The sequence below is a fragment of the Neophocaena asiaeorientalis genome, unplaced genomic scaffold (genome assembly GCF_003031525.2).
Source record: "Neophocaena asiaeorientalis asiaeorientalis breed wild unplaced genomic scaffold, Neophocaena_asiaeorientalis_V1.1 scaffold31, whole genome shotgun sequence".
Classification (NCBI taxonomy): domain Eukaryota; kingdom Metazoa; phylum Chordata; class Mammalia; order Artiodactyla; family Phocoenidae; genus Neophocaena; species Neophocaena asiaeorientalis.
Genome location: NW_020175320.1, coordinates 1054139 through 1080520, shown reverse-complemented (window position 1 = coordinate 1080520; position 26382 = coordinate 1054139). Strand labels below are relative to the sequence as shown.

At 49.7% G+C, this 26382-nt stretch overlaps 2 protein-coding genes across 4 annotated transcripts in view; both read left to right on the top strand.

Annotated features, from left to right (window-relative positions):
* Positions 1 to 14137: 14137 nt before the first annotated feature.
* On the top strand, positions 14138 to 23249 carry FAM241B (family with sequence similarity 241 member B). 2 transcript variants are annotated; one of them, XM_024765525.1, is made up of 4 exons: positions 14138 to 14214; positions 15355 to 15504; positions 16222 to 16513; positions 23119 to 23249. In XM_024765525.1, exons 2-3 carry the CDS (start codon positions 15412 to 15414, stop codon positions 16489 to 16491), a joined length of 363 nt encoding a protein of 120 aa, XP_024621293.1. In that variant the 5' UTR covers positions 14138 to 14214; positions 15355 to 15411; the 3' UTR covers positions 16492 to 16513; positions 23119 to 23249. The 2 variants fall into 2 exon arrangements, with proteins under 2 accessions (XP_024621293.1, XP_024621292.1); XM_024765524.1 differs by lacking the exon at positions 23119 to 23249 and having other exon boundaries at positions 16222 to 17019.
* COL13A1 (collagen type XIII alpha 1 chain) overlaps positions 23139 to 26382 on the top strand; it is a 278117-nt gene continuing 274873 nt past the window's right edge. For both annotated transcript variants that reach the window (XM_024765521.1, XM_024765520.1), the window contains exon 1: positions 23139 to 23258. The gene's annotated coding sequence lies outside the window, so the exon portion shown is untranslated. The remainder of the gene's footprint in view (positions 23259 to 26382) is intronic.

The window sequence follows — 26382 nt, the reverse complement described above, 5'->3', positions numbered from 1 at the left end:
AAGAGTTCCCCCGTAGTCAAGCCACTGTAGTGTTACCAGAAGGAATGGTCAGTGTCCTATTAGAGTGTGAACAGAGTGTGGTGAGAACACAGAGGGGCCAGAGATGATTTGTCTCCAGGCTGGGAAGACAACTCAAATCATAAGTTCTACTGGCAACATGGGGGTTATTACAGGACTTGGCCAGAAAATCCAGATGAGCCTGGCTGACCCAGAGTTCAGACAGAATCACATGGTAGCGTGGCTGATTGGGTGATCTCAGTGTCAGGCAAGAAGGAGGGCGCATGGGGTGGGGTGGGGCCAGGTTGCCAAGCGTATCAGACTTGGGGTCACTTGGTGACTCAATAGATGGCTATGTGAAAAGGGGTTATAGGAGGAGGAAGAGGTCCATACTAGCAGCAGGAGGCCCTCCAGAGCCAAGATAGAAAGACGATGTGGCTGGACTACCACGAGCTGCCCTAGCCATGCAGGGCCAAGCCTGCCCTCCTCTGCCGTGAGATATGGTGATTTCCCAGCAGGCGGCAGCATCTCTGGAATAGTCCCTGCTTTCCCTGAGATCCCCTCTTTGCCATTCCCTGGCTCTGCTCGAAGTTGCAAGGAGCTGACCTTGGGTTATGTTTCCTAGGCTGTGGTTTCTGCCTGGGATCAACCAGTAGGAGACACTGGTGGGAGATTAAAGGGTGGGAAGAAGAGAAACCAAGCTATTTCTCACCTTTCCTATCTATCTAAGGCAGTATCTCTAGCAGCAAATTTACCAGCTAAGTTTTTTTTTACTTCTCTTCCATGGCTCTGGTCTTTCACCACTATGTATGATGTTATTGGTAGGTTTTTCATAGATGGCCTTTATCAGGTTGAGGAAGTTCTTTTCTATTCCTAGCTCACTTAGACTTTAAATCATGAATGGCTGTTGAACTTTGTCAAATGCTTTTTGTGCATCTATCAAGGTGATTTTGTACTTTTTGTCTTTTATTCTTTAATGTGGTGAATTTTATTGATTGATTTTTTAAAATGTTAAACCAGCCTTGCAGTGCTGAGATAAAATTTACTTGGTCATGATGTATTATCCTTTTCATACATTACTGTAATAGATTTGCTAATGTTTTGTTAAGGACTTTTACCTCTGTGCTCAGGAAGCATATTGGTCTGTAATTTTCTTGTAAGTTTTTTCAGTTTTGTTTTCAGAGTTTTTCTGGCCACATGAAAATGAATTGACAGGCTGTGCCAGTTATCAGTCTATTGCCTACCAACTCCAAATCCATTCTTCTTTGCCTGCTCTGTGATCAACGAGATGGTCATGTAAATATTTCACCTTGGTCAGCAGGCACCACGTTAAGCCTTGTCAGTAGAGGATGCTCGAGGGACACTGGAGGAGAGAAGGATTTTCTCTTCTTCCTGTAGCATGAGCTCCCAGTGCTTAGGTAGATCAGCATGGTGGCTCTCCCACCTCCTTGTTCCTGCAGCACGTGGCAGCCAGCAGCCTTCCTGGGCACCTCCTCAGGTGGCGGTGGAGTGGTGCTGGTGAGGTAATTCCCCATAAGTGGCCACCCCAGCAACTTTGTAGCAGGTTCCAAGGCACAGCACCTCACTGTGGATGACTTCCCTCTGCACCTCAGAGGACAGGTTTCCATCAAGTCACATGGTACCTCGGGCACCTTAGCCCTCTCCACTGTCCAATATGCCGTGCTATGTCTTCAGTGAAGTCTGGATCTCAGCCCAGGAAGGAGGATATTTATGATTGCCCTAGCTCAGCCCCTAGGAATAGCGGCTACTTATTATGTTTGCTATTCCAGTATTCTTTAGGGTTCTCTTTCACTCTTACTAGACAATTTCCCCTTTCCCCCCCCAATCTCCTGTTAATACTTCTTTATATTAAACTTCAAATTACCATTTGAATTACCATGTAGTTTCTGTCTCCTGGTTGGACCCTGAATGATACAGAAGTGCTCCTTCCTCTTCTATTTTCCAAAAGAGTGTCTAAGATTGATATTATTTCGTTTTTAAAATTTGTTCACAATATTTTCTCATTATTCTTTTAAAGTCTGTAGGATCTGTAGTGATACCACCCATTTCATTCCTGATGCTGGTATTTTGTACTCTCTCCTTCTTCTTGATAAGTCTAGCTAGGGGTTTATCAACTTTATTAATCTTTCCAAAGAACAGACTTTTGTCTTTACTTTCTCCTTTATTTATCTCTTTCCATTCATTGAATTCTACCCTTAATTATTATTTTATCTTCTGTTAACTTAGGGTTGAATTTCTTCTATTTACTTCATTTTCTAGCTTCTTAATGTGGAAACCTAGATAACTGATTATTTTATAATATAGATGGTATAGATGGCATAAATGCATTTACCTCTAATGTAATTATTAATGTGGTTGGGTGTAAGTGTATCATCTTGCTACTTGTTTTTCATTTGTTCCTTCAACTTTTTGTTCCTCCATTTTTCCTTTTCTGCCTTCTTTTGGGTCAATCAAATGTTTTTTAGTGTTCTAACTCATTTGTTCTATTGGCCTTTTAATTCTATACCTTTTCACTACTTTTATTAAACAGTCTGTTTTATTTTATTTTATTTATTATTATTATTTTTTGTGGTACGCAGGCCTCTCACTGTTGTGGCCTCTCCCGTTGCGGAGCACAGGCTCCGGACACACAGGCTCAGCGGCCATGGCTCACGGGCCCAGCCGCTCCGTGGCACGTGGGATCTTTCCGGACCGGGGCACGAACCCGTGTCCCCTGCATCGGCAGGCTGACTCTCAACCACTGCGCCACCGGGGAAGCCCCAGTCTATTTTATTTTAAAGAAATCCCAAGAATAAAAAATAATATAGCCTTTTATATTTACCTACTTATTTACCATTTTTGGTGCTCTTCATTTCTTCCTGTAGATTAGTTATCATTAGATATCATTTCCTTTCAGCTTGAAGAACCTCCTTCAGCATTTCTCGTAACCCAGGTCACTGGAGACCAATTATCTCTGATTTCATCTATCTGATAATGTCTTCATTTTACACTCAATTTGAAGGATGTTTTTGGTGGCTTTAGGATTTTTTGGTTGGCATTTTATTTTTCTGTTTCAGCACTCTGATGATGTCATTTCATTGTCTTTTGGTGTCCAATTTTTTCTGATGAAAAGTCATGACTTTTCATTCATATCATTGATTCTCTGTACATAATGTGTCTTCTCTAATTGCTTTCAGGATTTTCACTTTATCTTTGGTTTTCACTTTATCTCTGGTTTGACTATGATGTGCCTAGGTGTGTTTTTCTTTGTATTTACCCTACTTGGAGTTTGCTGAGCTCCTTGGATCTGCAAGTCAATGTTCTTCATCAGATTTGGGAAATTTTTGGTTGTTATTTCCTCAAATTGTTTTTCTGTCTCGATTTTACTCTCTTCTTCTGGGACTTTAATTATATGCATGTTAAATGACTTGTTATTGTCTTGCAGGTCTCTGAGATTTTGTTTAAATTTTTCCAGTATTTTTTCCCTCTGTTCTTTAGATTGACTTATTTCCCTGACGTTTTCTGCTGCCGTCTCCATTCTTATCACACCATAGCAAAAGTACATGATATTAGCAGCATGGTTTATCACTGATAGTATTAATCACGATCATGTGGGTGAGACAGCGTTTGTCAGATTTCTCCACTGTAATTACTTTTTTCCTTTCCATACTATAATTTTTGGAAGCAAGTCACTAAGTGCTGTCCACACTTCGATATGGAGAATTAACCTCCCATTTCTGGAGGAGTAAATATTTACATAAATTATTTGGAGTTCTTCTGTGTGGGAAATTTGTCTTTTCTTACTATTCATTTATTTATTCAATCATTTATTTATATCAGTATGGACTCAGAGCTGGCAGGATAGGGTATACTGTCAGACCAGGTCTGGTCCACATGGCCACCTTTGGACCTGGGATTGGGATTAGCTTCAGCTGAACTCAATGGACCAACAGTGAAGAGGCCCATTCATTCAGGAGAAACTGGCCTGCTGATATCAGAAGAAGGGAGAACACATGCTGGGCCGGCTAAAGCAAGAGGTGACCTTTCAAAGATCTTTTACAGGCAAAAGAGCCAAAGTGTCCGGGATACAGTTGAAAATCACAACCCAGGGCTCTAAGAAAGCCCTAAACACAATTTATGTCAGACTCTGGAGAAGAACAGGAATATGGGCTCGTGGCATAAAGAGCTAGAAGCAAAGAATGTGTGTGTAGTAACTTTACAGTGGTGATCTTAAGCTTTAAAGTACATCAATGTGATTATGACGTGTGACAAACACAGCAGCTTTCCCTGTGTGATCAATTGTCTAAAAGACAAAAAAAGGGCTCATAGAAACAGAACATTACATCATCATCATATATTAACCTGAAACTGAAAATTCATCATTGCAATAAAGATATTGAGCTTCATCAAGAGTAATTTAGTAATTTTTAAGTTAAGCATCTGTCTTAGTCAGTTTGGGCTTTTATAACAAAAACACCATAGATTGGATGGCTTAAAGAACAAACATTTATTTCTCACAGTTCTGGAGACTGGAAGTCTGAGATCAGGGTGCCAACATGGTTGGGTTTTACTTTCAGCAAAATCTAATTTCCAATCCTGTCTCCTTCTCCCATTACTGGAAACCATTTTTATTAGTTTTTGGTTTATCCTTCCAGTGTTAAATATATAAGGAAATTTATTTATTTTTTTATGTATGTATGTATGATGTATTTAGTTGTTTGTGTTTGTATTTTCCCTTTTCTTAGATAAAAGACACCACTCTATACATTGTTCTGTACCTTGCCTTTTTCACTTGGCAACTATCACTCCATAGTTGTGTATCTGTAACCGGATTTTGAATGAGCTAGACTTGCTAGGATGCAGAAAGAAAGCAGCTACATATATCATTTCTCCCCAGCCCTTTTAAACTGGCTTTCGCATCTTATTCTTCTTTGCCCCTGGGTGAGATCTCTGGCTGTTTTCAGGGCTTTCCCAATCACTAACAGGTAATGAATAGCATCTTTTTCCAAATCTTAGAATGTCCAGTCCAGTGTACTATAAGAACTCCAACTTTATTTAGGGCTTCTCGCCTTCCTCCGCCTAGACCTATAGCAGACTGGGAGCCCTGCAGGGGGACACGTGAGCTTATGGGGGGTGTGATCAACTTCTCTCTTCCTTCTCCTGCCCACTTCCCTAGCTGCTGGTTTCTACCCCAAAGTGGGAAGAATCAGGAAAGTTCTTGCCTGACTGCTATAGTTGTCACCTGGTGCTGGTGTTCTGTGGCTGTGGTTCTTTCTAAATGCTCGTCATCTCACTCTAGAAGTAGCTTCCTGGGTTCTTCGCAGACCATCTCTCTCACTAAGGATTTCTCACCTATAGCTCCCTTGGCACAGACGTTGTCTCCATTTGCTGTTTCTGTATATGACCCCTCTCTGCCCCTTGGTTTCTGGGGGGTCACCTAGTCCCTTCACACTCTCAAGGCGACCCAGCCTGGCTTCCTTCTTCAGATTCCACATATGACCCAGAGGAACTCACGGATTCTTTGCCTGCCCACTTTCTGCTTTTCTCCCCTCAGCTATCCCAGGGCAGCCGCAACCTGGCTTTTTTCCTTAGACTTTTCAGATGTGAGTTGGACACCAGTTCCTGCATCCTTCAAACTGCAAGGAGCACATGTCAAACTCTACATGGTTTTCCTGAGGTCCCTTAACTTGGCTTGACATCCCAGAATGTAGAGGAAATGCTTAGCATGCTTACAAGTCTCTTAAAAATTCTTCACAGCCTACTTCCATATCTTCAGAAATTTCTTTGTCTTCGTTTTTTACTGTCTGTTTCCTCACTCTGCTCTGAGTGTCCTCCTGGGCTTGTGTCAGGGCTGCAGGAGGGGAAGGTCACATGTATGATGATGGGTTGCTGATAAACATGCACAAGGCACTATGTGCTAAGGGCTCGACAAGGCTCATCCTCATTAATTTCCATTGCAAACATAGAGGATGGGAATTATCACCCCATTTTACAGATAAGAAAACAGGTTCAGAGAGCTTAAGTCACCCACTCGAGGCGACCCAGTTGACGAGCAGCAGAGTGAGCATTCAGATGGAAGCTTGACTCTGAGTTCAGCCCTTCACCCTTGGGCTGTCTGGCTGCTGGGACCAGGTGGGGGGAATGGGGATAGGTCAGGGGTGGGTGAGTGGGGTGGGTCCTGCTCGTGGGCGTGGCAGGTACTGGTGACTGTCTGCTGTCCTAGACAGTCTCACCTGAATGGCACACTTTGGGAAACTGAGTCCCACAGAGGGTCACAGCCTGCTCGGGTGCTGTAGCTCTGTCCTACCCCATGGGCATTTCCCCACACTGGGGTGAGGGCTCTGCTACCCTTTCTGGTTGTTTTATTTCCTGTTCTGGAAATAGTGGAAGGTGACCCTGGGAGACATTGTCGGTTCTTGTAGGGCTTAGGGATGGTCCCCCTCAATTCCCCCCCTGCTGGCTCCCCTCCCCGGCAGGCCATAGGGCCCAGCACCATTGAAATTTCAGTCCCAAACCTCAGCCAGGCCCTGAACATATGTTCTACCCTGAAAGGAACAATGGGCTTAATTAAGACCCCACAAAAAGCGCTTGGCTGGGCTGGCCTCATTCTCTGCTTTTGGTTCCTTTTTTGCTCACCCCACCCCCGCACTTCTGTTTCCCTCTGTGGAAGGGATGAAAGGCGTCCAGGACCCTCCCGGCTCCTCTACTCTCCCTGCTCGTCTTTTCTCACAGTCTGACCTCTCTCCGCTCTTCTGAGCCCTGGAGTAGAAGAGGCCGCTGGTTCTGGTGCCAGACTGCCCGAAGCCCCCATGCCCAGCCCAGCTGCGGAAGCAGGAGGCCAGTGAGGGCCTGCCTGGCTTCCAGTCCCTGAAGGGGTGCCCCAAGCCGGGACCCTCTGGATAACCCCTCGGCTCAGCCTGGCCTGGGCCAGCAATCTGGTCTGGATTTTAGTGGGTGGTGGCCTCATTGCCTCTAAGGTGGAGCTCCAGTTCTTGGGCCCAAGACCACGGGCCTGTGAAGGCTTATTGATGGGCCCAAGAGCACAGGTCCTCGAGGAATTTTTAGGTTGAATGAATGTACAACTTTTTACTTATTTAACAAAGCTCATGCCCAGTTTACTGCACGCCTGAGAGCTATTAATCTTCACATTAGGTAGTATTATTATCCTTATTTTTACAGATGAGACAACTGAGGCACAGAGAGGTTAGGCAAATTGCACAAGGTCACACAGCAAGTAGGTAGCAGAGCCAGAGAATTCAAATCCATGTCAACTGAACCCAGAGGCCATACGCTTAATCCATACCTAGGCAGCCTCTAATGAAAGAATAGACCCATTTGACCACGACTTGGATAGACTGACTCCTTCCTCAGTTCTGTCCCCCCCACTTCCCTGTGCAGTTTAACAAATTATTATAAAGTGAATGTTCATGAAACTACCAACCAGGTCAAGAAGTTGAACATTGTCAGCCCCTTATAGCCTCCCCTGCCTACCATGTGCATACCCCTTGCCATGCACAATTCCTCTCTCTCCCCTAGAGCTAACCACTAAATTTTGGTAATGATTTATTTGCTTTTCTTTATACTTTTATCACCCAAGTATGCATCCCTAAATAGTGTACTTCAATTTTACCTTCTTTTGATTTTTATATAAATGAAACCATGCAGTAAGGTTCATTTTCCTTCTGGCTTCTTTTGTTCAATATTGTATGTTTTTCTTTTAGCATGGTTTATGTAGTTTTAAAGATAGGGCTACAGTAGTATAGTCAGATGACCTGGAAAGGCTCGTCAGCGCTGTAGGAGGCTGTGGGGCAGTCGAGGCACTCTCCTCAGGCAGCCTGAGGAGTTTGTAAGTCAGGGTAGTCTGTCAAATCGGAGGAGCTGGAGAAGGATTATGGATCCCTTAGCCCCGGGTGAGCAGCTCTTTTCTGGGTTGCACAGCCATTCTTTATCTTCCTTCTGGGTGTGTGATAAGTATCTTTAATGTACCTTCGCAAATTTTCTTGGTTTGACCCCTTTCTCCAGCGATTGCTTTAGTACCCATTCCATGCTGGCTTTGACCAGTTTTCTGCAGGTGAAACCTGAAGGTCTCTCCTCATACTTGTGCTGCTGCGGGTCTTGATGTCAGCCCTTGATTTCACTGTTGATGGGTGCCTCTCTGACTCCCCAGCATGGATTGCCCATGCATATAACGTGCTAAACAAAAATATGGGTAAATAAAATAGGCTTTCCTTCTCCTCTTAAGTTTTCTAAATTATGTTTGACCCTTGAAACTAAAATGATAACACTGTCTGATGTGGTTCTAAATATATGTAGAGTAAATGTTTAAGACAATTACATTATAATTGGGAGGGTAAATGGATATAAAAGAAAGTAGGTTCTTATATTTCACTCAAACTAGTAAAATGATGTCACCAGAAGACTGTGATGAGTTATGTATATGTAATATAATATTTAGAGTAACCACCAAATAAGATATATAAAGAGATATAATAAAAAGTACTATAGATAGGGACATCCTTGGCTGCTCAGTGGTTAGGACTCTGCCATTCCACTGCAGGGGGCACGGGTTCGATCCCTCGTTGGGGAACTAAGATCCCACATGCTGCGCAGCACGGCCAAAAATAAATAACTAATAAAAATTTAAAAAAATAAAAAATTCATTGAACTAAGTGAAAATGAAAACACAACATATCAAAATTTGTGGTGCACAGATGAAAAGTGCTGACAGGGAAATTTATAGCAGTAAATGTATACCGTAGAAAATAGGACAAGTCTCAAACAAATAATCTAAGCTTTTACCTCAAGAGCTTAGAAAAAGAAGAGCAAAATAAACCCAAAACAAGCCGAAGGAAAGAAATAATAAAGAGCAGAAATCAATGAGATGGAAAACAAAAAAAAATAGAGAAAATCAATAAAACTAAAGCTGTTTCTTTGAACAGAACAATAAAATTGACAAATCTCTAGCAAGAATGAAAGAAAAAAAGAGAGATGACACAAATACCAGTATCAGGAAGGAAGAATGGGATATCACTGCAGACCCTGCAGACGCTAAAAAGATAATAAGGAAACACCACAAACAACTCTATAAACAAATTCGACAACTTCGACAAAATGGACCAGTTTCTCCAAAAGCACCTTCCAGCCTCAGCCAACCTCAAGAGGAACTCTGGAGCTGAAATGGCTCATGGATACCTCCTACCTCCATCAGTCATTGAATGTGGGCAGCCTCTGGAAGGGCTTGACCTTGGGTGAAGTGTGTCTGTGGTGAAGCAATCTGTGAAGGGGCTGATGGCTGAAGGCTGCCCTGATGGTCTCCCAGAAATTAGGGCAACAAATCCTTCCTTGGAGGGGGTCTGCCCAGCAATCCTCACGTCTCCCACAGTCCACTCCTTGTACCACTCAGATCTCCTTTCTAAGGATTCTGGTGGGTCTTTCTGAGAAATACTAGTGGGACAAACTATAGTCCCCTCTGTTGTAGCTGCAAATGGTCCGTCCACTACCCCTTGGCTAGCACCTCTTTTGGTTTTAGTGACTCACCTGGTGGCATGACCCAGACCCTTGTCCCTGAGGGCTCTGGGCTCCTGGTCACATGCCCTTCTCAGGACAGAGTTGCTGCACCTGCCCTTTACCATTACATTTGGGTAAAGGAGAACCCAGAGACATCCAAGTGGATCACCTGGGTGCCAAACATGGTCTGCCTGTCCCCATTTTGTAAGAGCAGCCCTACCTCCCCTGGTGATCAGGACCAGTTTCTCCTGCCAGGACAGTGACTCCTCTTCATGCCTGCGAGTCTCCAGAAATAGGAACTCAAAGTACTCAGGCTGGGCTTCCCTGGTGGCGCAGTGGTTGAGAGTCTGCCTGCAGATGCAGGGGACACAGGTTTGTGCCCTGGTCCGGGAAGATCCCACGTGCCGCAGAGCGGCTGGGCCCGTGAGCCATGGCCGCTGAGCCTGTGCGTCCAGAGCCTGTGCTCCGCAATGGGAGAGGCCACAACAGTGAGAGGCCCACATACCGCAAAAAAAAAAAAAAAAAAAAGTACTCAGGCTGCACTCTTAGCCTGACAGGACTCTTGCTGTGTTCTCTGGTTCCAGTTACTGCTGCTTCCACCCCTTGGTTCCTGAATCCACTTCTAATTAGAGACACAACAGCTTGTAAAGGTCTTTGATTCAAGGTATTGAATGCATACTTGAGAATGACACCCCATCCTTGCAGAGTACTGCCTCTGAGCTGGCCTGTGCCTTCAGTGGGCTGTTGTAGTGTTCTATCAGGCCAGTAGCCTCTTTTTTTAAAATATTTTTTTTGTGTGTGTGTGTGTGTACCAATTTTAAAGTCTTTATTGAATTTGTAACAATATTGCTTCTGTTTTATGTTTTGGTTTTTTGGCCCCAAGGCATGTGGGATCTTAGCTCCCTGACTAGGGATCAAACCTTGACCCCCTGCATTGGAAGGCGAAGTCTTAAACACTGGACTTCCAGGGAAGTCCCTCAGGCCAGTAGCTTCTCGCTGGTGACATATGTGATACAACTAGTGAATCCCATGGTCATGAGCATGATTCTGCACCTGTTTTGCTGTAAAATGGGACCACTGGTCTAATGCAATGTTATATGGGATCCCATACTAGTAGGTTAAACACTCTGTAAGATGTATGGTGCTAGGTGAGGCCCTCCAGGCAGGAAAGGCACACACACCTGGAGTGTGTGTCCATTCCTGCCAGAAGGAATCTCCGGCCCTGCCAGGCTGGGAGGGGCCCAGTGAAGTCAACTTGCCATCAAGTAGCCGGAGGGTATCCTTAAGAATTGGAGCTATATTGAGGGCCCAGTGAAATCAACTTGCCATCAAGTAGCCGGAGGGTCTCCTTAAGAATTGGAGCTATATTGAGGGCTCAGTGTTGGTCTTTATTGTTGGCATTTGGATATTCAAAGGAGGCAAGTGACTGTAATTATGATGATGTACCTTGGGCAATGTTCCCTGTCTGGGGCTTGGGCTATGATACAAGTTAATCTTTGTTAGCAAAGTGGAATTTGCTGCTTTGTATCCGAAGAGGCTTTAAGTTTGAGGGGCATCTACCACTGTGTTTTAAAAATGACTACACATCAGTGTTCACAACCTTGAGTGCCTATTCAGTCACCTGGAATGGAGATGCCTAGGCTTTACCTCCTAGAAGTTCTGATTCAATTGGTTTGGGCACCAGTGGTTTATGAAAGTTCCCTTTGGTAATTCTAATGTGCAACCAGGGTTGAGAACCATTGTATTAGTGGATAGAGAAATCGAGTGAGGTCTCGATTGGCATTTTCTTTCCTTACAAAATAGAAAATGTCACCGTATAGCTAATATAGAAAGGATAATATTGTTTTTGAAACTTCTTTTTCGTGTGTGTGTGGGGGGAGGGGCTACTAGGTTGTGATGCAAAATGTATTGCCATCAAAAGAGTTTGAAAAGCCACTGGTCCAAAGTAGTGCTTGTCAAACTTCAGTGTATGTAAGAGTAACCCTGCAAAGATCAGGAAAACCAAAAGCACATTTTTACCGGGCACCTTCTGGGAGTAAGACATGACCTGGGGCCAGTCTTGTGCCAATGGCATTGGATGGGAGGGCACAAAGTAAAGAGGCAGCAGAGATGGGACAACGCTGGGGGAGGCTGTTTGGTGGTGGCTAGATACAGAGCCTACAGTGCAGAGCTGGGGGGATCCTGGCTCTGCCACTGACCTCGGGATGGTCACCCAGAGTCCCTCTGAGTCTCTTTATTAGCAAAAGGGGAACAATAGCATACACCTTTCCTATTTCATAATCCAAAAACGATGATGTGGTTTCTGGAAAAGCACTTTGGAAGTGGTAAGGCCTCTGTACACATGGAGGTTATCGTTACTACATGGAACAATCAGAACTGAAGTTTATATTGTTGGCATTAAAATTTGGGGATGGGGTGGGATTTAGATTGGGTGGGGAGGGCCTTTGGGCAGATAGTCAGGCCCAAGCAAAGCAGGACCTCGGGTGATGTACTTCAGGGAGAGTGAAGAGACCCTGGCAGGCGGAGCTGAGGGAGGGAGGTGGTAAGAGTGTACTGGGGCCAGATTTGGAGGGTTGTTGGAGCCTGCCAATGAGTGGGTCTTATTGGAGCAGACAATAGGGAACGATTGCAGGTTGCTGAGTAGGGAAGACATCTGAAGGAAGCGGAGAGGTAGGAAAAGTGATTCACAGCCTCCTGAAGTTGTTTTAATTGGTAATGATAGGACTTTTCTAAGTGCAGTCAAACACTACTGCCTGCTAAAGCGGTTCTTGACCCCCTCTGGAGGGACTTACTTCCTCCAGTGGGCTCTCACGGCTATCTCTGGCTAGGCTGTGTCTATTTGGCAACTGTTGTACCGGCTCAAGCCTTCCTAGAGACATCTCATTTCCTCCCTGGTTTCCCCAGCCCACAGAGGTCTCTCCCTTCATGGGGTTCCTGGGTTATGAGCCCCACATGTGGAGCTCAGTTCATGGAAGGTAGCGGTTCTCTGTCCTGGCTGTTCATTAGAATCACCTGGAATTTGTTTTTTTAAAACCTCTTCATGCCCAGGTTGTATCCCACGTCAATGGCACTGTCACCTCTGGGGTGGGACTCAGGCATTGGGATTGTTTTTAAACATCACAGATAATTCCAATGTGCAGACAGTTTTGAGATCCACAGACCACCTCTGAAAGTCGGGCATCCTGCCTTGGGATTACCCCTTCTACGTATGCACTATACCCACCTGCAGCAAGAGTGTAGGAAGAAAGTATTAGGATTTCAGTTTATATTTATTTGAAATCCTCTTCTTTTCTAATGTATATGCTTTACAATGTAGTACTTAATGTAGGGGAGCAGCAGCAATGACAGTGACTACTGAGAACATATTGTGGCCTCATCTAAGGCTGTCAGCTAAGCACTTTACACTAAGCACTTAGTGCGTCACAAAAACTTGAAGTGGGCACTGTTATTATCCGCATTTTACAGATGAAGGAACTGAGGCCAGAGAGGTTGAGTAACTGGCCCATCACACCACCAGAAGGCAGCCGTGCCAGATTCCAACCCAGGCTGGCCCTAGCATCCACCTTTTATCCACAATGCCAATCTGCTCTCATAGCACACATGGATAATTTATAAACAAACAAATAAATAATACACAAATAAGATACAGATATCAGGGGTCCTGCTCGACATTTTTTACTGATAAGTTTTCATAATCAAATAATTAAACCGTGGTGGCAGAAGATGAGCCCTTGAGGCAAGGTCTAAGTCTCAATCTTTCTGTTCCCCCACCCAGGGGCTAGTGAGCATCTAGGTCTATATATGCTTAGTAAATATCTGCTCCCAGAAACATCTACTGCTTGATAATCATAACAAATGGTTAACAACACTTGCCATGTGCCAGAGACTCTTATTCTTAATCTTCACAGCAATCCTGAAGGTAATTGCTATGTTTGGCCCCATTTTGCAGGTGAAGAGACTGAGCAGCTCTGGAACTTGCCAGAGTCTGACTCAAGTTGTGGGATTGCCGAGCTTATTCTCTTCCACTGGTGAACAGGTCCACAGGGAGCAGCTTATGAAGGTGGGCGGGGGTGGGGGGTGAAAACACTGGGAAAGAGGCAGAGGTTTATCGTTCACTCCTTTGCCAGGTGCCCTTCCTTATTTGCCTGACAGGTAAACTCCTACCTACACTTCTTGCCGCAGTTCAAAGGCCACCAACTCTAGGAAGCCTGCCTTCCTTCACGTTGCAGTTAGTTGCACTTGCCCTGTGTTTCATGTGTTGTCTTCCCCACTGGGAGGTTCCACACTGGAACAGGAGCTGGAGTTCCTTGAGTACAGGGCTGGGTCCTACTGAAGGGGCATCCGCTGAGCGGGCTCAGCAAACTCATACGGGTGAGCTGAGCCTGTGCCACCCAGGCCAGAGGCGCCCCCACCCCGTAGGTTTTTCCTCCTCCTCTTCTGCTCCCTTCTCTTTGCTTTCCTTCTTCCTCCGCACTTGTCTCCTCCCTCCCCGCCCTGTGGTCCACCCGGTCCTATCTTCGTTCTTCTCCCGCCCTCTTTCTCCCGCTTCTTGCGCCGCCCAGGGTCCGGAAGCTGCAGTTCCCCAAGAGGCCTACAGAGGGAGCTGCTGCGCCACCTGCGGGGCCGTACGGCTGCGGCGCGCGCTTCCTGTGAGGTCAGGTGGGAGGAAGCGGCCTGGAAGCCGCGGGGAGTGGACGCTGTCGCCCGTAGGTGAGTGTCTGGGCCCTGGGCGCGGGGGAACGAGGGCGCATCCCTCGCCTACCCCGGGCCTGGTCTCGGAGTCGGGCTCCGCGGCCCGGGCAGCGGCCTGTCCCACCGCGGCAGCAAGCCCACCCCATCCCCTCGTTCCCCGCCCCCATCCCCCCTGAGGGTCAGGTGGAGGGAGGGCCCGCCGCACCCTCAGCCCACCCAGCGAGGCGGGGTAACAAAGCACAGAAGGACTGCGGAGGACCCTTTGGACACGCTTGGCCTTCTGCAAGGGCCAGCAGGCTTCAAAATGGGGACCCGCCAGCCCAGGCCACGGGCGTGAGAACAAGGGCTCTTAATCTCTTTTGGCGTGTGCGTCACGAGTGCTTTTGAGAATTTAGACGAAAACTGGCTCATCTTCTGAGAAAAATGATGGCCTTTACCCAGATTCGGGAGAGGCGTGGAAAGGCCCCCATCTCCAGCCCGTGGACCCCCTTGTGGTCTGTGAGTGGGGCCTCAGCAGCATCCCTCATCCCATATTTCGGGAAGGCTGGCCGTGCCCACCTGGTGTTACCTGAGAGGTGAGGGACAAGTGAGAGTATGCCCTCTGCAGGAAAGTAGCTCTCCCCGATCTCCTGCGGGGAGAAGGCCTGAGTCCTTAGCATCTCCCTGGACCATTTTTTAACGGAAGGGAAATGGAGACACTGGGGATCCTGGTGTCCTGGACTCCCTACTAGGGCCAGAGTTCCTGGCTTCATGCTCTTTTCTCTGCTGCCCACGGATGAATGGTCCCGGGTGAGTGAAGTAAGCCCCTCTGGGTCCCCAGCTGTATCTGCCCTGGAGGAGTGTTGGGAGGTGTAAGTGAGATGAGCCTGGGTGGACTTTCCACAGGGCCTGGGCCCCAGCAAGGGTTGTCATCCCTATTGCTGGAGGTGGTGGTTAATAATAAAACTTCCTTCTCCAAGAATCTTTTTGATAGTTTTCCTAGTGGACTCAAAGCCTGAACGATTTTTGTTCGGCAAACAACTTGTATTTATTTCTCTCCTTTTTATTAGTTAGACACACTGCCTACTCAGCATGGGTCACCAGCGTGAGCACCCAGAATTACAGTTTCTCCCACTGAAAGCAAGCGTCTCTTTAACTTTGGTAAATTTTTTCCTTCAGGTGTTTCGAGTTCTGGGGAAAGGTGCAGCCCAGCTGGAACCCATAGCTCCTGGAAGGATGGTTCGGATCTTGGCCAATGGGGAAATTGTGCAGGACGATGACCCTCGTGTGAGGAACACTACCCAACCACGCAGCAGCACCCCTCGACAGGTAGTCGCCCCGCCCCTGTGGAGGGGAGCAGCTGGCCTCCCGTCCTCTGTACCAGTTACTCCTTAGCTCCCAGAAGCTCCCTTTCTGGTGATTAACCTTCTCTAGGCCGAAGTCCTCTTTGCAGAGAGCCAGGCTGAGCAGCATGGGGGTTTAAGACTTGGGGAAAACCCCAATAGATTTGTTGCCCAGCCCCCTGCCTCCCCAGCTCTCCTTCCTCCAGGCAGCCTTCCCAGACTTTAAACCCAAGAGCTCTCTCTCCCTTAACCTGGTCAGCAACCCCCACTGGAGCCAGCATCTTTTAGAGTCTGTTGGATGAGAGGGAAGTCGGAGAGTAAGTGGAGAAGAGGAACCCACGGCCACACAATGATGAGTTTAAAGGAAGGAGTGAGGAGTGTTAAAAATGCCTGCTCAGATGCTGTGCCCTGGGTGTAGTTCCACCCTCCTTGCCCCCTTCCTTTTCTCTGTCCCCGGGCAGCTTCTCCCTGACGTGACATAGGGAACCTGGACTGGCATTTTCTGTGCTCTGAGAGCTTGCGACTCAGTGGTTGGGATCCCCATGGGTGGCATGTGAGGATTGCTGAGAAAGGAGGGCATGGCCCTGGGTGGCCGTAGGGGAGAGCAGGGCCCCACCCAGAGGGTTCCCTCCTGCCTCTGGTGCCTCAACTCCAGCGAAACTCTCTCTGGATTCATTCGTCTCTCTCTGTCTTCACCTTCCAGAGCTTTCTCAATAGGGGCCATGGCGCCCCGCTGGGGGGTCCCGGCCCTCGCCAGCAGCAGGCGGGCGCCAGGCTGGGTGCCGCTCAGTCCCCCTTCAGTGACCTCAACCGGCAGCTGTTGAACATGGGCTTCCCCCAGTGGCATCTGGGCAACCACGCCGTGGAGCCGGTGACCTCCATCCTGCTCGTCTTCCTGCTCATGCTGCTTGGTGTGCGTGGACTCCTGCTGGTGGGCCTCGTCTACCTGGTGTCCCACCTGAGCCAGCGGTGACCTCCGGGGGCTGCTGGAGCAGGTGTGTGGGAGAGGGAGCTGCTGGGCCTCGGTGTGAGAGCGGGCACCTGGGGAGGAGCTTCACTGGTGCCTTGAACGTGTGCTCAGAGAGCATGTTTCCATGTTGTGTTAAGCATGAGGCAGAGGGAGCCTCTAGTCCAACGTTCCCAAAGGATCAGGTGATACCCTCATTCCCTGGAGATGCATTTCGGTCGTATCAGGCATTAAGCACAAAGTCAGAGCGAGAAAGGGATTCCCTTTCCAATTCTCACCCAACCCTTTTATGGCACGAAGAAGGTCTCTGCTGTGTGCCAATATGTTCTTGTGCGTGTGGAACACGGGCTGACTTCCCTGTTACTAGGGAGCAGGCCTTGAGCTTAGGGCAGGTGGGAAAGGTTTCCAGACTTTTATAGCTCTGTTTTGTTTTAATGGTATAGTTTTATTGGCTACCTTTTATTTACGACAGGTGGTACTGGTATTCTCCTTATTGTGGTGGCGTTTTCAATAAAGAAATTTAAGTAAAAGTGAGTCCATGTAAAGACATTCGTAAATAATTATACAACTGCATGTAGATCTGGAAGACATGGTGAAAGTGGTTTGGGATTGGGGACCAGGTAGAAGGGAGCATTTGACCTTGGAGGGTGGTTTCTAACCTCTTCCTGATGGGCTCTGAGAGCAGGGGCAGGGGGCCAGGGGCCAGGTGAAGCCTGTACTTGGGCCCCTTGACCGATGCCTGGATAACTCTGGCTTACTCTGAGATGTTGGCCTTGTCCGGGGTGGTGTGGGAGAGATTCTCTGACCAGAAGGGCCAATGAGGCTGTGGGGTCAGCACAGCCAGGGTGCTGGCCTCCCTTCCCAGGGTCTCTGACCAGAGGCTGCTCAACCTCGCTTAGTCTCCTGAGGCTCTCATAGCCTCTAACCTCGGCACACTCTCCTTAGAAAGCAGGGGTCTTGGTGCTGACTACTCGGTGCACATGGGCTGAGGGTGCCCTGCTTTCCGCGAGTGGAGGCCTTGAGTTATGGCTGGTTGAGCCCTGGGTCTGTGTGGAGGCCCTGCTGGGCGGCGGGGTGTGGCATCGGATGGCTGAGGGCTCTGGGCCTACAGTGCTGACCATTCAAGGTCAGGGAGAGGCTACGTGAGCTGGAGGGCTTCCCCGGCTCAGGGACCAGACTTCTCACCTCACCTTCCTCTTAAGATCCTTCGTCTGGTGGTTTGGGGGAAGAAGGCAGGTTTTAGAGGTGCTTCTTGAAAGCCAGGGCTGGGGCAGCAAACCATCATGGGGTGTATGTGGGGGGAGGATGGGGGAGAGAGATGGAGGTTGATTCCATCCCTCCGGAGAGCCTGTGGTGCTGCGGGGGAACAGAACCCTCTTCCCCCGCCCTTGTGCCCACCGCTGCCCTTGAGGGGGCTGGCGGCCTTTATCATAGACATTCCCGGGGGAGCTTTATACTGTTCAGATAGGACTCCTATCTCAGGGTTTTCTGTGTCTTTATTTCTACAGACAGGGAAGGGAGGGTCTGGCTCCCGGCGGCTCCTCTGGGGCCTGGGCAGGGGAGGTGGTGCCCAGGCCTGGTTGGTATCCCAGATGTTCCCCGTGGCATCTCCTTCTGCCCAGCACATCCCCCAGCCCCCAGGCTCCTATGGCTCTAGCCCAGCAGCCGTGGGGGAAGGGATGATCCTCCACAGCACTCCCTCTCCTGACACCCCGCTTCAGTGCATCTCTCTGCGGCTGGGCTTTCCCTTTCTTTTTGCCTTGCAAAGCTGGGGGACTTTCTGAAGAAATAAATCTTAAGTGGACCCTCAATATATAAAATTCCTTGAAGGGGTATGAATCTGAGTCCACAAATTCAGGGCTGAGAGCTGTGTCTTTTTCCATAATTCAGTTTCCATTCCCAAAGCCTGAGGCCTTTGAGGAGAATTGAGGGTGCTTTAGAGAAGGCAGGGCTTTCCTTCCTGCTTCTGACTAGGAGACAGACCGGGGCAGGCCCTGGGGGGCAGGAGGAGCCCTGGGCACGGCCCCAGGGACTTATTAGCCAGCCTAAGGGAAGCAGCTGGGGGCTGGGACGAAGTGAGTTGTTCAAGAAAGAAGTGCTTTTTGTTGATTGAGCTCGACACCCATGACACAGACCCAACAGAGCTGCGCTGGTTGAAGTGGCCCGGGGCGAGGGCCCAGGGGCCCACCTCTCGACCCTCCTTTCCTCAACCAACCTTCCCTATGCCCCTCGGGCTCTGGGCAGTTTGCTATGCAGTGCTCTGCCTCTCTTCTCAAGGTCCAGGGTCCGAAAGTCTGCCTGGGCAGAAGCAGCGTGCTGAGGGAAGGCGCCCCCTGGGGTTGTGCAGCCTGTGGAGCTGCTATAAGCCGTCTGGGGGCCGCGTCTCTACCTCTTGTGTGAATGCCCTTCAGTGGGCTCTCGCCCGCCTGCGCTCAGAAATCATGGTGCAGGCATGTTCTGAACAGGTAGAGGCTTGTTGCCTGGCTGGGTGGCCAGATGCAGAGCCCGACGGGCCCCTGAGAGAGGCCAAGGGCCGCCTTGGCCTAGTGTGCATCCTAGCTGGAGGCTTGCTGAGGAGGGCGGGCCCTGCCTCCTCTGCCCCCCGCTCCCCGCCCTGCCTGCTGCGTGACGAGACCCCCCAGACTGGGCCACCTTGGGGGCAGATTTCAAGGGAGGTTTCTGCTAATCTCTAGGGCTAATCCTCGGAGCCCTGTGTCTCCGTGTCAGGTTGGATTTGCGGCCTGGCTGCCTCGTGAGCCACAGCGGGGTTCACACCAGGCCTCCGCCGCCTCTGTGGGGCTGGAAATAACTCCCACCCCCCGTGGGGTTGTTTGACTCCCTGGTTGGGGCCACCTGGTGAGAAGCTGCTGGGGTCCAACTGTGTGTTGCTACTCCATCTCCCAGGACGAGCGGCCTCCTGGGCCCTTCCTTCCACAAGTTCCAAGCCCTTTGCTCTGCACGCTCTACCGCTCCCTGCCCTCCAGCTAGCCTGCCGGTGGGGACCACAGTTCCATATCCCCAGAAGAGACACTGCGCCTGAGAGAGAGCTACATGATTTGCTGCCTCCAGGGCTCTTCCTGGGCCTTTTGGCAGAGGCAGGGACTTGGGCTCCCTGACTGGGGACTCTGGCTCTGTGAGTTGAGGAAAAACCCTGGTGTGGTGGTCAGAGCCTCTGCCCAAGGACACCTGACCTTGAGGGCAGAGAAGGCCCCCCAACCCTGGCCGGCTGGACCCTGGAGGAAGCTTGCAGGCCCTGCTCTCCTTTGTGGGTCCATGACCTTGGACAGCTGACTCAGTCTCTAGGGCCTTGTTCCTCATTTCTAAGGAGGGGTGATGGTCCCTCCTGCCGTCCGGAGCCTCAGGGATCACCCTCAGTGCAGTGGGTGAGGGAGATGGACAGAGGGCATGGGGAGGACTGCTCCAGCTCCAGCACCTCCTCCTCGGACGCTCTGCCTTGGACCACAGCTCCTGTGCTGTGGGCTTAGCCAGAGCAGCCACCATGTCCCAAGCTCCTAGGACCCCCAGCTGGAGTCGTGCTGGGCTTCTAAGACCAGTGTCACCATCCACCCACCTTCTCCTGTTGGAGAAGAAATGCAGCTGCTTCTCTCACCCCTGGAAGCTGAGGGGCTTGTTGCAGGTCTCGAGTGTCAGGACAGGAGGAATTTGCCAAGTGTGCTGTGTGCCTGACACTATGCTAAGCACTTGGTGTCATTTAATTGTCACTAGAACTTTATGATCGAGGTACAATCACTGTCATCCTCATTTCACTGCTGAGCACACTGTAGAGCATTTATAACTCGCCCCCAGGCCTCCCGCCCCCCTCCCACCCCCAGGTGAGTAGGGGGTGGAGCTAGGATGCAGACTGAGGCCAAGCCCACATGTTCGACCACGCCTCTGTTCACCTTTGGTATATGTCAGCATCACCTCCAGACTTGTTTCAGGTGCAGATTCCCAGGCCTCACCATAGAGTTTCTCAGAAGCGCTGAGGGATGTGGTCCAGAGCCTGCCTCTTACAAAGCCCTCCAGGTGATTCTGATGGAGGGTTTTGAGTGAGGGGTAGTTCATCTCCTGACTGTGCAGAGGGTGCCTGTGGCCCAGAGAGAGGAGAGAAACAGGGCAGGAACAGGCCTCACTACCTGCTGGGACCCATTGTGACCACTAGATCAGCTCTGCGAGGGCGGGGGGCACAGGGTGGGTGTGAGAATGCTGGCTGCAGCTGCCCGGCTGGGTGGCCTCCCTAGCTTCCCAGCTCTGGGCCACAGCCATTGAATAGGGTGCAGCCCTCTTCCCTGCTTTCCTGAATGCATGACGTTTCACAGCAAAATGGCAAGGGGAGAAATCCAGTTACCTCATGTAGGGTCCCTGAAGGATGGTACAGGTGAGGGTGAGGGAGGCAGAGGGCTTTACCCCCAAAACTAGATGGAGAGAGAAGCCTGCAACCTGTCTAGCAGGGCACGACGGTGGGAAAAGCAGAGCTTAGCCCTCCTTGTGCTGCTGCCTGGGACCCCACAGAGCGAGAAAGTTCAGGAAGCAGATGGAGTGCTTCAGTGGAATTGCAGAGGGCGTGTGTGTGTGTGTGTGTGTGTGTGTGTGTGTGTGTGTGTGTCTATAATCCTTTGGTTAGTGGGTGGAGGGAGAGCTGAAACCATTTGGCTTTAGGGACCCAGAGCTTGGGAGGAGGAAGATAAAGCTGTCCAAATGAGGCTGAGCCTTTCGGGCAACTACCTAAAGTGCAGGCTGCCAACGGCTGGACGGGGGAGGGCTGGTCTGCATTCACTGGGCCACCAGCTTTTAGTCCCTCCCGTGTTGGGCCCTACAGGAGGCTGGATGCCTGGGTTCAAATTCCAGCTCCACCTCCAGTCAACCAGTGACCTTGGGCAAGGTCCACATTCTCCCTGCCTCTCTGTGTCCTCATCTGCACCTCCCAGGGATGGGAGGGTCAGTATATTAATTCATGGGAAGCACTTAGCAGTTTCTGGTGCAAGGTTAGCACTTGATAATACCATATTCACAAAGCAATGGCATTAGGGTTTATGTAATAGTTCTCTTTAGAGCAACATACAATTTACTTAAAATATTTCCAAAAGGAAGACTCATGTTGCTCTTGCAAATTGAAGACCAATGTTACTTGCCATTCCTTGTAGATATTAGTACAAGTAAATTGAGTGTAGAGAAAATAACATGATTCCATTTTCACCCTTTAGCTAGCTGCCGCTGTCAGCCAAGGCTCTAAGCCTGATGCCTCTGTTCTTTGTTAAAGTGGCAGTCTACCAGGATTTAGAAAGGTATTAAAGACCTGCTAGCATCTCACTGAGGCATTCCCCCGATGGATTCAGAAGACTGAAGAGAAAGGCAAAGGGAATGGCTTTCTCACTGAACGATTCAGTGCTATGTTTGTGAATTGCTTGCAGTCACCTTGTGCACCCCAGATCATTTCATGTGAAAGCATCCTACCTACAACTGTGGGGAACACTGTATGATCTTGGGCAAACTATTTTTAAAATTCAGTCTTTGAAACAGAATTCATTTGCATGGTTCAAAGATCAAGTGATGTACAAATGCATACGGACAAAGTCTCCCTCCCTCCCCTGTCCCATCCATCCATCCATCCATGCATCCCCCCTCCAACCCTATAACTACTGTTCTTAGCATCTTTTAAATCCTTCCAGAACTTATTTATGCAATTATGTGCAAACACAAATATACTAATTTTGTCTTTTTTAATATAGATAATGGAAAATTAGACACGTTTTCTGCCCTCTCTTTTTTACGTTAACAGTGTCCTGGACACATTTCATATTAGTGCATAGAAAGCTGCCTCATTCTGTAGAGTTTGGGTATTGAGGTGAGTTGTTGACCCTCTTTTGCTCTCAACGGAATCATCTGTACCACAGGGGGTTGACCCAGTTGACCCCCAAGGGCCTTGCAGCACTGACCTTGAACCACTCCATGGGGCTGTTTCTCTGAAATGAGGGGACCCTGAGAGAAATGTCCCCCTTCTTCAGGGCTGGAGGAGGAAGCTCCCTGGATGGTTTCAACTTGGTCCTAGGTCTGCAGTCTGTTCAGCAGACATTCAGGAAGAGTGTCCTGTGTCCCAGGAGAGGGTGAGGCAGGAACAGCCTAGGGAGTCACACCCAGTTCATTTTCTCTGTTCCCTTTGCATTTGGATGGGATGCCTTTCCTGTCTTCCCCTGGCTTTGTCTGGCTCAGCTCAGCAAGGAGGAGGGGAGGAGGCGTGGTGGCCTCACCTGAAACCTGTCCTCCTGAGTCAGGCTACACCCTAAGGTGAGCCTGGCGGGCCTCTCCACCACCTCTAACAGACAGGCGTGACCCTCCCCTGGCCTCCTTCCATTCTGGAAAAACAAAGGGGCAAGGGTGGATTTCCTTGAAGGCCCCTCTCAGCTCTAAAACTCGACAATACCTGCCAGAGGGCCTTGCCCATAGTAGGTGCTTGATGGACTTTGCTGCTGACATGGCCTGGCATTGCCACTGTCACTGTCCCTGTGCCCCCACCCCCTTCCCACCACACTTTTGATGAAGATCTAGATGAAGGAGATGGAGGGAAGCTGTGAAGAATGACACAGCCTCAGGCTTTCTTTAGCTCTGACTGAATGAAGTCCTGTTCTTGTGCAGGAAGACCCTGGAGACCCCAGCGATCCTGGTGTGTTGGCCTGAAGGGCTGTGAATGTTGTACCATGGCGCCACCTGGTGGAATGTCTCTGCAGGAGCATGAGCTCCATCCCTCCATCGAATCATCCTTCCTCCTGGCCCAGGTGAGTGCTCCACTCAGCCAGCCCAGGCTTACGATTGCCTTGCATTTCCGTGATAGCAGAACTCGGGTTTCTCGTGGAGAGTACATGCGATTCCACTGGAATTAATTTACTATGGTCTCATCCTGGGGTAAGACTCTTGTCTCGTTTCATCCTCCCACAAAGAAAAATAGACGTCTTTCCCTTTTTCGCGGATGGCGACTCTGAGGCTTGGAGAGGTTAAAGCAACTCACACGTGGTTGCACAGAGATTGCAGATCTGGGCTGGGACCCCTAGGGGAGGGGAGGGGGGAGGGTGCAGGGTGGCTGAGGCCCCCAGGAAGAGACTCTGTCACCAAGGGCCTTGGGCCTGTTTTGAAGAAGAACCCCTGGTACTTAAGCCTCCAGGGTAGGAGTTGGAATGAGAAGTCTCACACTGGGTGATTTTCTAGTCCAGGATTGCTGTCATCACAGAGGTGGCCCCAGCGGGAGAGACTCACTTGTTCTCTAAGGCTGGGCTCTCTCTAGATTGGGTCTGGGGGGAGCTGTGTCTAGTGCAGACCGCCCAGTGCAGTGCCCACCAGCACTTCCACACTCACCTGTCTTCATTCCGCCCAGTTTCCTTTGATGAATGTGATTTTGTGATCTGGCGTCATTCAGGACACAGTGTCCCTTGTGTAGTGCTTGTCTTTTACATAGGAGGCAAGGAGTAAGGGAGTCAGATCTCCCACTTGCTAGTTGTGTGCCTCAGCTTCCTCATCTGTGAAATGGGGAGAAGGTGTCATTTAGGGCTGTTGTGAGGTCCAGATGGTAGACGTATATAGTACCTGGTGTGTAGCAGCGTGCCGTGGTGATGGTTTGTATTGGATCCCTTCCTGCAGTGCTCATTGGTGAAAACTGGCTGTCCTTAGCCAACAGTGTTCAGAATGTAATTTGCTTTTGAAATTCCAGGAGAAAAAATACTGAGAACATTTCCAATATGGCACTTACCAGTATACAGCAGCTACGAAGTTTGCCTCTGAGGCACTGGCCTGGGCTAGAGCCCGCTGCAGCCTAGGGGAGGTGTTTCTTTTGCAACTTTGAGCTCACCTAATCCTGAGAAACCATCTTCTTCTAATGAAGTGACTAAAATCCAGATGCTTTCCGTAAGGGAAGGGACAAGGCAACCACAGATGCCTGAGACAGAGTGTTCCCTTCCCTGTGACAGTGATTCTCAACCCCTGCCGCACAATAGATTCACCTGGGTGGGCAGCTTTAAAACTTGCAGTGTGGGGTCCAGCCCTGGAAGCCGGGCTGGGCTGGCCAGACTTGCTCCTGGCAGAAGCCTCTCTCGCCATGGGGAGTGGGGTCTGTGGTGCCTGTCCTTTCACACACTACTTGGTTCTTTTCTGTGCTCCCAGCCCCTGATGAAGGCTGGGCCCTAATCAGAGTTTAGGGATCATTGAGTGAATTGCATGAGAAGGTACAAGCGACCAGCCGAACTGAAAGGAGAAGGGCGACCCAAGGGCAGAGCTCACCCTTCCTGCCTTGGCTGGGTGGATCCTGTGACTTCCGGTAGATCGGGAAAAAAAACCTGTCACCTGTGCACTTGGCCTTAATTCTCAAGTTATAAATACAGACAGTCCCCCCTTGTCCACCCCTAGCACAAGTGGTTGAAAGAGAGGGAGGGAGGAAATAGGGAAGGAGGGCAGGAGGGAGGGAAGAAGGAAGGAAGGAAAGAACCTGGGTCAACAGTGTAAGTGCAGCCCTGAGTCAGGGCTCCTGGGGCTTGTTGTGCTGTCTGCCTGTGTCCCTGTGTTTCTCTAAATGAAGCAGTAACCCTCCCGTAGAGACCACCAGATGAGGACTCTCTGAGTCCCCCGGCCCCTTCGCTGCCCCTGCCTCGGGAGCTGAGGGTCCCCTCTAAGGCTGTAGTCTCCATGCATCCCTATCCTTCTGCTGTGCTGCTCCCTGGGGTGGGGTCCTTAAACCAGGCCCAGCCCTGGGGTGTGGAGGGTGCAGCGACCCTGACGTCACCATACACAGATGTCATGAAAATGATGCATTGTGGCCTCACAGCTCAGGAAGGGAATTGCACTGGGGATGCTTGCTACCTTGTTTTCTCTGCGCCATTCCCCGGGTAGTTCGGCTCTTGCCCTTTGCTCCCAAACCCTTGAGGAAACAGGACCTGCTGTATGTGGCCTCTAACTCCCAGTGCCCTAGTTATACGGGGTTGGAGACTCAGATGCCTTCAGGAGCCTGGCAGGTAGCTGAGAGAACCATGTGAAACAGCTGGGGACCAGGCTATAGGGAGGGGTGGGGTCTGTGGAGAACTGGGCAGAGAGCATTTGCCTAAAGGCCTTCATGTGGCTGCACAGCACTGTGCAGGGTGAAGCTAACGCTGCCAGCAGGCCAGTCACAGGGCTCTTTGCTGTGTAGTCTCTAGAGCCTGCGTCACAGCTCCCTCTTCCCCAGTTGCCGTGTGGCCTTGGCAAATCAAGCCTGTTTCCTCTCTGTAAGTAGGGATAATAATACCCTATTAGAGTTGATGTGCTGACGAAAGTGAAGCGATATATTCCTTAAATACTGCGTAAAATACTCTTGATGTAGCACCTGTATTCCCTTTCTCTGCATGTGACAAATTACCAAACACTTAGCACTTAAGCAATATGTTTATCACTTCAGTTTCTGGGCATGGCTTAGCCAGGTCTTCGGCAAGGCTGCCAACAGGAACCCCAGGACTGGGTTCTCATCTAGAGGCTCGACTGGGAACAGTTCGCTTTCAAGCTCTTCGGGGTATTTCTTGGCAGACCGCGCTTTCTTGCCGCCGTAGGACTCGTGGCAGCTCTTTCTTCAAAGCCAGCAATGGAGAGAGACTCTTAAGCAAGCCCACCAGCAAGACCGAGTCTTACATAACGTAATACAATCATGGAAGAGACATCCGGTCACCTTTGCCGCACTCTGTGGGTTAGAAGCAAGTCCCAGGGCCCGCCTACACTCGAGGGGAGGGGATCCCAGAAAAACATGAACGTCAGGAGGCCAGATCACGTGGCCACCTGAAAGTCCATCCGCCACAGCACCTGAAAGATTGTTGGACATCATTACGATTGATTGGGTGCCACAACATGCCAGGCAGTGACGCGGGGGTCGGGGGGGGGGGGAGGGCGGAC